The sequence below is a fragment of the Falco cherrug genome, chromosome 2 (genome assembly GCF_023634085.1).
Source record: "Falco cherrug isolate bFalChe1 chromosome 2, bFalChe1.pri, whole genome shotgun sequence".
Taxonomy (NCBI): domain Eukaryota; kingdom Metazoa; phylum Chordata; class Aves; order Falconiformes; family Falconidae; genus Falco; species Falco cherrug.
Window position 1 is genome coordinate 119,126,684 of NC_073698.1, and position 12,984 is coordinate 119,139,667.

Sequence of the window (12,984 nt, forward strand, 5' to 3'; positions counted from 1 at the left end):
GCATTTTGACTAAAAGTTTCAGATCCAAACCTTCTGCCCAGCACAGAAATGAACAGAAAGGATTGCACACAAGCCTGCTCAAAGTGAGAATGGGGCAGGAACAGAATCACCCTCAGGCATGCATTTTTTCTTAAAGGACAGTAACCTGCTGGACTGGCAAAGAAAATTCCACCTTGCTGCATGCAGCCTGTGATCGTTTTGGATTACATCACCTAGAGACAAGCCAGGTGGAAAAGCAGCTGGAAGTGAAGAGTTTTCGGGAAGGGGGCTGGCTTCATTTGGTTTTTAAGATGGTTAAACTAGCAGTTTCATGGCTTCCACTCTGCAGAATAATTTTCTTTGTTTAGTAACAGATGAAAGTTTAGCTAACTAAATTTAACAGGTACTCTTGTTTCTTCTCAATGAAGCGTCCCCACCATCTGTTTGCCATTGCCAGATGCATATCCAGTCAGACCAGGAGAGCTGGGGTCCCATCTGCTCTGCACCCCTCACACGGCACGGAGGGTGGCCGCGGCACGGAGGGTGGCAGCACCCAGCCCATGCGAGCAGCCAGCCTGCACGCAGCCACCGTGCCAAGGAACACAGCCCGTGCTCAAAAATCACGGGCCTGTACAACAGCTCTCCATTGGAATGGAGAGGACAAATGTAGGACCAAGCAGGATCAGAGCAGAACGAGAAAGCCAAGAGCGTAACTGGGCCACACTCCAAATTTCAAAAAACTCCTACAAGGATGTCACATCGTCTTCCTGGCTGTGCACCCACAGGACCCCGCCAAGCCTCACCTGGGGCTTCCAGCAGCTCTTGCGGCAAGCCACGGGGCACACCTCACTAGCCATAGCCTCATCAGCTTTAATTGATGACAGACAACCAGCTGAAAGGCTAACTGAGGCTGTAAAGACGTAAAGAATCCCTGGCTACCTTGACACAGAAGCAGCTGTTGATGAGCGACAGGGGGCTTGTTCCCCTGGGGTGAAGGTGTCCATTTGGAATGACCGACCTGCTCGATGGAATCGCCGCCTCTGCGAAGAGGCACTCCTCCTCGCCCTGCCGCAAAGGCGGCAAGGAGAAAGGGAACATACGAAAACCACCCAGCCAGACCCAAAACTGAGCTGAGACAGTTGTGCCAAAAGTCCCCAGGCACATCAGACCACAGCACGCTCCGCATTTCTTCACAGGTCTGCTTGGCTACTGGCTAAATAACTACCTTCTCTCCCTCTCTTTTCTTCTTTTGTAGCACCGTACGCTGCTGACGGCAGCCTACTGCAAATTGCTAACCATAATTTAGCTACTAAGCGCGGCAATGCGCTCAGACAGACGGGACCTAGTAAAAGTGGCACGGTAAGGAACAAGATTTTTGCCAAACTTGACAAAGACACCCTGTGCAAATGAAAGCCCTTATATTGGAAAGGGAACAAGCAGCTTTAATAGCAGGGGGAGAAAACTTACTTTCCCCTGGAACAGCCTAAATGAAATCAGGCTGTTGTCTTCAAAAAATGCCACTTTTCCACAGCTATAGGTAAAACGTGGTTAGTCACTGCCACTGAGGTCTCACCACAACAGTGTAACACAGGAGGAACAATGGCCAAAACAACCATGGCCAAGAAGGGTTGGTTTTTTTGGTTTTGGGTTTTGTGGGGGTTTTTTTGTTTGTTTGTTTGTTTTTTTTCTTTTCCAGACTTCTGTCCTTTATTTCCAGACACTGAAAAAAACCCCAAAAATACAGCCCCCTCCAGATCACTTACACATTTTAGTATTTTTTTTGTCAGAAAAAGAGATTAACCCTGACTTTTAAACTGTCCTCAACAGTTTCTAATTAACTTTCTAAGCATCTCTTCTACCTACTATTTGATGATTCATACACGCACGCTGATGTGCCAAATGAGCTGGCTCAGTGCAGTGGTACGCACCCCAGTGCACGGTCACATCCGTACGGTAATTTTCATGTTTGTCACTTTGTTGTTTGCTCAGTTAGGAGAGGAAATGATTTTAGGTTCTTTGAAATTTTTAAAGTGTGGCTAAGTCAGGTTTTACATGACAATTTGAAAATGCTGTACTAAAGGCAATTTATACCCTGTCCAGCTCTGCAGATACATTTTAATGAAACAGAAATTTTAGGTAAGATGGCTAAGATTTTTCAGACTAAGTTAGCAGATTCACTCATGCAATAAATTCACAAGAAATCTTCTCCCAGCTTCTATCTCTTACTTGGTTTAAAAGGTTGGCTTCAGCATATGTCTTCGTCCTGCTCAATTCCACAAATTTTCAAGAGAACTTTCCAAAGTAACTTGTAACTTAGAAAAGGTGGAATATACGAAAACATCTTCATGTTTAGAGATAGCAGCTCTATTGTATCTTTTATAGGGGTGTTTCTAGTCAGGTGTTTTATGGCACCTGATTCAGTACATTGATTTTTCTTAATTGAGCCTCTTAAGAAATGTATCAAGGCCCATCATAGCCAAGCTAAAAACCACATAGAACACAATTAGCTTAACAATTAACAGAAAGAATCGTGTTGTACGTAAAGCACAGAGCAACAAACGGAGCATCTTTTCATCCGTCATGTTCCTCCACACTAACTCTGGCTCCAATCCCAGCCTTTTCAGACACATCCTGAAGATACCTGCAGCAGAACGGATTCTGCCAGCAGTACCAGGCTCCCCCAAATGGGCAAGAAGAGCATATGTGTGGAAAGTCAATTCAGAGGCACATGAAACACACGGGGGAAAAAAAATTCTTAAAAGCAGTCTTTAAGAACTCCAAAACTTGAATACGTGGAGGAAGGAGGATAGCTTACATACTTAAGGGTAATTTATTGCCTTTGTAAGCCACCACCTAACAATGCTGCTACATATCCCTGCTGTGACAAGCTTCCTTTGACCCGCAAGGTTCTTTTTCAGAGGATTCCTGCCTCCAGGGTAGTTGCCATTTAGCACTGCTGCAGCCCCTTCCACAGGCAGTGCACACTGTGTCACTTCAGAGTGTCTTTTATTTGCTGTTTTCCCAGATGTAAATTAAAAAGCCATTTGGAACATATGTCTGCAGTGGTTCTTTGGTATGGAAGGCCAGGTAATATTCACAAACGCAGTATTTTTTGTATACATTACAGCTGGTAGAACTGGCCAGCATCCCATCCAGTCACTGGTTACTCCCCCCATGACTTTAACACAATGCTGTCATGAAGATAAACATCTACTGACTACTGACGGCATTCCCTGACAAGATAGGGTGCTTAGCCATTCAGTGACAACTCCTACCGGTTCCTTGCTTCCTCCCATCCTCCCCCACCATATTTCAGCCATTATACCTCAGCAAACTGAAATAACGCAGACTCCTCAGTTTGTTTTACATCTCCCGGGACTCCAGGTCGTGATGTACTTGAAGAGATCTGTCAGGAAAAGAGTTATGTTTGTATTACCTAACTCTTCAGTTGCAATATCAAACTTCAACGTGCTATGTTTCTGATCCGTCACACAGAAACATTCCTGGTACCTCAGAGCATGCAAATGAGTGGCAGCACACCTGTACAAAGAATAGTATCTGCTTTCCAGGAGACACAATGAATGGGCGATCTGTGAAATGGTGATCTTGAATTATTTTTCACAAGGAAAATCTTTCCTAGGATCAATAGAACAGGCTAAGACTTTTTATTTGCCTGCTGACATGTCAAAACAGGGTTAGCAACAAAAACTTCATACTATATTGTATTTCACAGTTCAGCGAAAGACCTGAGGCTGCAGAATAGTGGTGCTGATAGAGCACAAATTGCTACTCGGCATGGAAGGTAAGTGTGGGCAGGGACAAAATGCGTGCAGGTACTTTGAGGTACCAGATCCATCCCCGATACAAAGGTATGTGCATTTTATACTGTTTAACTTGGTCAATTATTTTTGTTGCAGATAAGACCTTGGTACAAGTAGCAATTATTTTGCCACGGACACACATACCTATGGTGCGCTGGTTAGGTGCAGCCTCACTACAGGCTGTTTAACATCCTTGGAAAGTAAGACTAGCTAATACGCATTGCTAAGTACTGATCATTGGTGTTCCAATGTTTCAGCGGTGCAGATGAGCTTATTTCCTGGCACCTGCTGAAGTTCCTCCATGGGTAAGGAAAAGCCAGCGGTCACCACCCCTTAGCAAATTGTATCCTGCAGCACACAGTTCCTGCCTACCCCATGGCTCTGGCACTATCCTGCTTGGGCACTGTAAAATGAACTGAAACAATTAAGTGAGCAGGTATTTGCCTTACTCTTTAAAAAGATTTAATGCTGAAATTCAAGAAACAGACAGTTATCAAGAAGTAGTACACAAAGTGTGACATTGCTCAGCTGACAGTGTAAGTATACAGAAGCATCTCAGAAATACTGGAAAATTAATGTTGAATTATTACCATAGAAGTATCATAAGTGACACTGGAATTAACAAATTTTACAAGCTTCTAAGTATTACCTTTCATTGCTGGTACACCAGGCATTTCCTCTTTCTAATAAGAAACCCCAGCAGTGCTTTAGTTTGTTTCTAAAACATTTCGAAAGCCTTGAGTTCCAGCTTAAGATCTGAGCTCTTGTGGGCCGATGGTAAAACAAACAAACAAAATCCAACCCAACCAACCAAATAAGAATAATTAAAAATCACGTTTTCTGTGTGCCAGGACTGCAACGTATCTGCTCAAGTGAGGATGTTTAAGGAAGCATATGAAGGTGCACACAGCAATGAATACTGAAGATACAGGAGTCAGATTCACAGCTGGTATGAAAAAAGGTAATAATAAAAAGAAGCTCCTGCTATGACAAAATTTCCTTCCATATGCCCTTACTCAAACACCACCCAGTGTCCTGTAAAATGAATATTTATACAGCTAAATATTTATATGTCACTTGATTATGACCACTTCAGAAGCTGGAAAGATACCAACAAGAAAGTGATGCTTGCAGAGGATCAGGATTCCTTGCAACCTCCTTTTTGTCATGTTATTTATGTCAATTACATCCATTAAAACATGAATGAAGTAGTGTATACTTTAAAAAACAAACCCATCACAGTTGCACTTCTAGCAATAACTGGAAATATGTTAACAAAAATACCGTACCTTGCAAAGCTAAAGCATAATTGCATACAGAGATTTGGTAGTTAACAGAATAGAAGAAAATTTTGGAAACTCCAGAACTACAGTTAATTTTTGATGGAGTCAATGACTAAAGCAGCCACAACAGATAAAGGACACAACAGAACATCTAAATACACATGTTAAAACTTTAGTTAATAAGATTATAGTTTAAAACTAAGTGCAGGAATGACACATCTCGAAATTACTGCTTAAACCCCAGCTGCATTATTGCCCTAGGGTTCCCACCATGCTCCTAAACACACTCCCCTGCACCGTGAGTCTCACCTACCTACTTGATAAATGACCCAGTACCATAAACCCCAAAAGAAGGAATAACTAAAAGCACGAACTTCAGTTAACGATTTTTTTGATTTCTCTTTCAGCTGAACATCAGATGCTTCTGAAAAGGAAACACTGGGGAAGACAACCCCTTTTGAAGAAACTCACCTCTGCAAACTGAAACAATGACGACTTCTGACAGGGTTCTGTAGAATTAGCTGCATCAGACTGGCAAGTACCCGAGGAAACCTGAAATAAGACGTGTGCAGAGTAAGACCTCAGAGGTGCTTCTTTCAAACTAAGAACAACAGTGAGCAAAATGAAATACCAGGCAGCAGTAACAAGCAACAGTGTTTAAGAGATGATGGGCAATCTAACATTTCACAGTCCTGGACAGGTTAAATCAAATTTATACATGAAAACACAGTTTAGCACCCATTTTAATGCATTTGAAAATTGCCTAAGTAGAAAGACCACAAAAATATCAACGGTTTTATTTTTCTTTTGATATTCCTAACTTTGCAAAATAGTTTTATGCAACAGAATACTAAGCTGATGATACTGGGCTACACACATAACTGCCTTGTATTGGTGATGCTATCAACACTGCCGTATCTGTAATTTGCACTACCACTCTGAATAAGAAAATTACTTGGAAGCTAAAAAAAATAATTTCTGAAGACACTGAGGGTTGCTAAGTGACAGAAATACCTATTAGAAAAATAATCCCCAGTCACCTAACAGCATGAAAGTAAGTAGTTAAGGGTACCACACGCCTAAAATTGCTCAAATAATGTACCTAAACATCCATTTAGAGGTGCTTATGAGAAGCAGTGCAACAAAGAGTCAAAACTACTGAAAACAAAATACAAAGAAATAACTGTTCCAAAACAACAGCCTTGTCTGAATTAACACAGAGCTTAGCTGTACTGTTATTAGCCAGAAATGTGTGAGTCAAGCACCATTCTGTAAAGGAATTCTATCAAATATGATACATCCAGTAAATGTCACATTTGAGTGTAAGAAAGGTTTATATGTGTAACTCTTAGAAGCATGAGGTACTGTTAGTATCAAATAAGTTATGTAACATGGCTAATAGGAATTGGAAGAACAGAATGTGGCATTGTGGGATTTTAGGACAAGTAACACGATGGAATTTTTTCCCTAACTATTTTTAATTTTTCATGAAACTTCAGGTTCTTTAAAACATTTTGCTGCAGATATGTTCTTCCCTTATTTACTACCACAACAAGCCTGTCAATAGCATTTATCAGTGAACACACACATGAGATTTAGTTAGCAACTGCATCTGTTGCCAGTAAGCACAGAGCACCGCAGAATAAGCAGGTTCTACAGCACATGCTGGTTGTACTGCTGCTCCTGCTGCTGTTGGTCTGGGATGCTTAAGTGCCGCAACAGCACCGGCGGCATTTTGTTTCAGGAATCTGCTCCCCTGAAAACACTAAATCCAAGTGTAGCAACCCACAGGCCAAGGGGAATCATAGCACATGGCAATTTGCTTACGTATACAGTCGAACTCATCTCTCCCCTGCAACAAAATCAAGCAGTAACAGTGCCTCCTATGATCTATGCTTCCATTATATTTATTAAACACTGAGCAGGATGTTTTATTAGTGTACTATGGGAGTATACTAACCCAAAGGGTTATAAAGAACGTATTTTTAATGCCAGGGTTTTGCTTTTTCAGTGGGCTGCGTAACTGTTTTCACCGATGGAATGTTTATTGCTGCTTTTCTCACGTTTCTGTATGATCCGTTTAAGATGTCTGTGCCTCAGCTGTGGTGTGGATTGTACCAGGGATGCATACCAAGCTTGCTGCTCTTGGGTGACCTGTCTCTGTAGGTCTGAGCCTCTGCACTGCTGTGAAATATATAAGGATGCTGCTTGCATTCCTGAGCACACATTTGGTTATTTCAGGCCACTTCACTGGTGGATTTCTCCCAGGAATAACCAAATTTGGGATTTGGTTCCCCATATAACTTAAATTTTCTGTAGTTTGACCAGCTGCCTTACGTAGCTTAGTTTGCGGTGTCTGTTGAAGCAGTTTGTTCGCAGGCGAAGCATTGTACGAAAGGACACCGCTTTGCTTAGGAGAAGCGATGTGACTGTACAAGGTGGGTGAAGCCCCTCTGCTCACTGGGGTGGCCACACGCTGGAGCTGGCATGGCACAAACCAGCTCAGAGCCACTGACCCAACGCCACCCCGGGAGCACTGTGCCGGAGCGAAGAAGCCCACCTGAGAGGGGCTATCACAGCTCAGCCCCCGCACCCCAAGCGCTGTGCACGGTACTGGCTCCCCCGGCAGGCGCAGAGACGGGCGATAAGGCTTCTCGCTGCTGGGGGTCGGGCACAGCTTCTTCACCTGGAGGTGCAGGAACCACAAGCCGTGGAAGGTGTGAAGCCCAGTCTCCTACAGCTGTGCGTGTAAAGGATAGATTACTAGTGCCCAGTAACTCAGAGGCGATTTTGTGGTTGGAACAACTATACTTTTCCCATTATCTTTAAAAAGTTCATGTTGTTGCCTTTGCTTGACAGAAGCACTGACCTGAGCTTATTTCTTCTACTCAGCTGCTCCACACACACTCCCAGCTGTGGGAAATTTACGGTCTCCAGGACTTCTAACCTCTGCTGGGCTGAACCTGATCAAAGCACTAAAACAACGACCGGAGGGAATGGATGCACATAGAGCCATTCCATAGGTCTCACTTCCTGCCGTAACAACACATCCTCAACGTCTCGGTTCTCCTCCTCTTTCCTCCCCCCCGCCTACCCCCAGCTGCACCCACAGATTTTTCACTTCTGGTTTACACCCCGGGCAACACTACCCTGCGCAGAGCCAGCATCACACGCAAGACAACCTTTTGCTCTCGAAGAGAAGGAAACCGCCCGGGCAAGGGCTCCGTCGCCTCCCTTCCCTGCAGGTTGCCGTAACCTGCTGGGGAGCGGGGCAGGCGGGGGCAGGCGCTGGGCAGCCGCAGCACTCTCCGTACGGAGTGATGCCGATGCCAGGCTCCGGCGCCCCACTGGCACATCGGGCAGCGCTAACGGGGCGACAGTGGTAAAAAGCCACGTTTTGGACTACATGACGCATTCCGGCGTTTCTGGGCAGTAAACCACAGAGAGGCCACTAGGTGCTGCTGTAAGGCAAGCAAAGGGCCTGACGGGCCAGTAGGGGAGACGCACGGGGAGGCGAGCGGGCAAGCAAGGAGCGCTGCCCACCCGCTTCATCAGCCCTTCTCTGTGGCGAGTCCAGGCTCTGCCCAGCACAGCCACAGCAGCTGGGCCAGACCCGTCCGGCGTTTCTGCTCAGGTGTGCAAGAAAATACGCTCATATACACACTGCAGCCTTGTGTAAGTGCCGGAAGGACCCCAGAGCCAGGCGGAAACTCGCTGCATATCCAAGTCCTTAGTTTACTGCCAATAAGGTCTGTAGCATCACTCACCTATCTGCTCAGTACCACCAGCCGCTGCCTGGAAATCAACCATGTAGTCACAGTTGTAAGAAAAACAACTCTAGTCTATTGAAAAAAAATGACAAAATAGGAACAAGACCAGCAACATAGAGAGATGGCAACTGAAGCCTCAAGGCAATTTTGTAAATATTGCTGCTGTGTCTCTTCCCATCCTCCTGCTGGCAGGTCACTTTGTCACCTGATGTCTGGGCTTCTGACAGCTTGAAGGTTAAACAGCTGACTTGAGAAGTCCCTATATATCAATTTAACATGCACCTGACAGTAGATCAGCAGGCGCTGAATGCGTTGACATGGGATCAGCAGACCTCTAAGTATAATTTCCCTCATCTTCTTCCAAGTTTTGAGCAAACTGTGCTAGTGCTGCCCTCCTTCCTATGCACCACTTTTAAGATAAAGAGTATTTAAGACCTATGCTTACAAGGCCACAACCATAATCATACATGTGCACAAGCAGTCAAACTGCATGTTGACAAGTAATCTTATGTCTGGCAGTCCCCCAGTTTAAGAACCATATATATGCACATGCATCTTACATGTACACACACATGTTTTAATGATAATGAGGACTACAGGATATCAATTAGGGCATTCTTTAAAAAAGTGACGCTGCATGTGTCCTTTTTTAATAGAAATGCCAGGGGTTTAGAGATACAACATGTATTTATATTCTTAAATGCATATAAAAAGAATACCTATGCTTTCCATAGATAAGCAACTTCTGAACCTCTTCACTGACAATACCTCAGTGGTCACCTTAGTACCTCCAACTTCTCCCCACGTCAATACCAGCTCTAACACAACAGAACTAACACCCCTCCACTGAAGAGGAAAACAGCTTACCTGTTCTGCAATTAATTCTTGAGCTTCTTACTGAACCCGTCACACCACCTCCTAGCACATTTTGCTAACCTCCCAAACGCTGGTTTGCATGTGTGACACTGTTTTCACACATCAGGATGGAATCTAACCACAGGTTGTGCCACAGCCACACAAAGATGAACATCTTAGGTCTCCTCCGTCCACACACCCGAGGATGGGAAGCCAGAAGTGTTCAGTTACCCAACTCTAAACTTTAGGATCTTTACTGCATTTGGGGAAACATAAACCTAAGAAATACTTGCTCTGTACCGAATCCCCACTGAAATACTGAGTCAAAGGAAGCAAAGGAAAATGGAAGACACACCAGGGCTGCCACACAAAGAAACAGAGGAAGTTTCCCCATACACAGAAACACAGCTGGAGACTTGGTGCCTGCTGATGCACAGTTAGGAAGACTGAGCTCCATCTATTGGAGTCCCTTTCAGAATACCAAGCACCCAGATTGTTCTGCAGGATTTATTTTACATGGGGGACCCTCCGCAAGAATACAAGATGTGCAGTTTTGTTCCCTAGGGAAGTGCTCTGACACTTACCCATTTCTCAGATAGCAAAGGACAGTTAATATACAGTAACCCAATAGTAAGTATAGGCTAATTTCTGGCCCATCATGCTTCTAACAACAGCCAACAATTCCCTCAACTAGTTTTGTTCAGGCTGTATTTATAACAATTATTTGCTCTACATTTTGGAAGAAAGCAGATTACACAGCTTACTTCTTTGAAACAGGTGGCCAGGTTTCAACAGAAGACTGCAGGCCCCAAAGAGTGCAGCAAAGTATGGCTTATACCTAAAGTAAATATTATGGCTTGTGATACAATAAGTGCTCCTATCAGAAAAAATGGGGTTTATGTAGGTGCTTTTGCTCAAAAAAAGAAAGTCCCGATTAAAAAAAACCATTAATATACTAAAACAATCAGACAACATCCATTTTGATTTGTCTCTAAATCCGCATGTAGAGTTTATTCCTTTGCTGCCACCTGGAATTGTGACACTTCCCATGTAAAATCAAGAAAGGTCAACTCACAAAATCACAGCGAAGACCCTTCTTAATGGAACGGAGTATCTGTGACTACAATTATCTTCCCTCTCATTTCAACGTAGTACATAATAAACAAGAGTTTTTAAACTCCAAGCCAAAGTTTCAAAGTTTGAAAACTACGGGACATTCTCATTTTGGCATGAAATAACCAGATTCTTTTCTCTTCTCTGCCAACCTTACCCTAGTGCTCCTTATTTTTCACGCTGCAGCACAGAAAGCCAGCACCCACATCTGCACAAAGATTCCTCCTGCTCAGACTGCTGCGCAACACATCGAGGAGTCTTGGCTCAGTCTTAGCAGTGCAGCAGCAATCCATCTCAAATGTACTACACGTCTTGCTTTTGGGGGTATAGTTAATTATTGCTTTTCCTCCCAATTGCCACCAAAAAAAAAAAGAAACCCTCCTCACTTCCACTGTTCTTTCCACGCTAGAGATTTATGGCAGCAACCACCTATTCTACCCAACATGTAAGTCACCTCTTGAACAATATTCAAAGATGGCCCCCAAAAAGATTATAAATAATAATAATCAGTTTAAGGAAAGACCAGAGGTCTCTGGACTACTAGAGATATGCAGGATAAACTCCTTCATAAAAACAAAATGTTTGTGATGGCAACTGAACTACAAACTTGTTTTTAGACATAAAGATTTAGTCAACAGGAGTAGACTGCAATACTCTGCTTACCTGTCAGCACTTGCATGGTTTCAGAATGCATATATGATGACACTGACTGTGTATGGAAATTATTAGGTATTTATTTTGCTATTAGTGCCAAGGCCACAGTTGTGTGAGGCATTGTACAAGCATCTGAAACCCTCCCTGAAGGAGCTTGCAAGCCACCTTTTTGTTAACACAGTTGCTATATTTCAACCCTTCTACCTGTGACAATCTCCTCTCCAAGGGCTCTGTCTGGTCAAATATTCAGTCAGTGGAGTCAATATTGAACGGATATTAAAAACTGGGCCCAACGTCTACAGTCATGGTTGGAATACAAGACCCGTATCGCAGGACTCACACCTCAGCCCTGCCTGAGGTGACCTGAGGTGCATCTTAAATTTCATTTCCCACTGGTCAACTGTTCTTCCTTCCCAGCTCCCTTTAACAGAGGGCTTGCAGTAAGGCAGAGAGGAGGGTTCCTTACCTCCTGCGCCGTCAGGGCGTGCTCCCCTGCCAGAAGCAGCATGCTCAGCCCTCCCATTTGCGTAGGATCTGTTAAAAGAGTAAAACCAAGGCTTAAGTTCACTCATTTCCTTGTTTAAAGAACCCACCATTTGCAGCGTTAAACCCCCAGAAGACTACTTGTCACAGACACTCGAAGCAAGCTGCCGTAAAAGGCAGTTCAAGAGAATCACAAATAACCATTTCTGTACCCTCTGGGAGAGGCTTTCAAAGCTGTTTGAAGGATTTAATTGGATTTGTGTGCTTAACACCCCATTGCGTGGATTTACAATTTTACTGCCAAAGGTTTTATGTACTACAGAGATGGATATCTTTAAAACAGCAACTATAATGATCTCATACATAAATATACACAAAGATGCTCTAATATCGCACACGTTTATAACTCAGTGGATGCTCTGACGGAGGGAGTGGTTCCCTTCCTTAGCCACTGAACAAGTAAAAGGACTGAAAAAAATGACATGATCAAGCTCTGAAGCAAAAATCTCTATTTTCATTTAGCTGTAATTTAGGACTGCATTTAGTGGTGAAAAGTGCCAGCCTGACAGCTCTGAAGCTTGAAGCGCTTGATCCGGTGTGCCAGAACCACGCAGGCACTGGCCAGGCAATGCTTGCCTGCCTACTTGCTGCCCTGCCAAGACAATACATAATTGAGCAAAGTAAAATGGAGATAGAAATGTGCTTTCTCCAAGTATTTGATGCTGACAGCTTCTGGCCTCCAGCCTTCCTACACCTCAGGAGCTCAGAAAATGACAACGCGAAGTGAAAGCCATGGATGCTGGCGCTGCATTACTCATGGAGTGGCTTTTCCGCTCAGAACAGTGGCTGCTCTTCATCATTATGAAGACTAATTGTCTGACTTTGGTGGGGGGGTTGCCTTGGAAGCAACGCAGGAGCCCAGTTTAAGCCCAAGTGTCACATCGAGAGGGAGACAGCCTGTGGACCAAATGTCCCACACAACAGCCACAATGGGAGAGAAAGAGACATCAGCTTCAGTAATGACGA

The 12,984-nt window shown here is 43.9% G+C and overlaps 1 protein-coding gene across 23 annotated transcripts in view; it reads right to left on the reverse strand.

The window, feature by feature from the left end:
- BBX (BBX high mobility group box domain containing) overlaps positions 1-12,984 on the reverse strand; it is a 145,792-nt gene that overhangs the window by 39,878 nt on the left and 92,930 nt on the right. For all 23 annotated transcript variants that reach the window (XM_055701171.1, XM_055701165.1, XM_055701172.1 and 20 more), the window contains 3 exons: positions 11,942-12,009; positions 5,555-5,635; positions 3,305-3,385 (listed from right to left, as the gene is read on the reverse strand). In XM_055701171.1, coding sequence (XP_055557146.1) covers positions 3,305-3,385; positions 5,555-5,635; positions 11,942-12,009 — 230 coding nt within the window. The remainder of the gene's footprint in view (positions 1-3,304; positions 3,386-5,554; positions 5,636-11,941; positions 12,010-12,984) is intronic.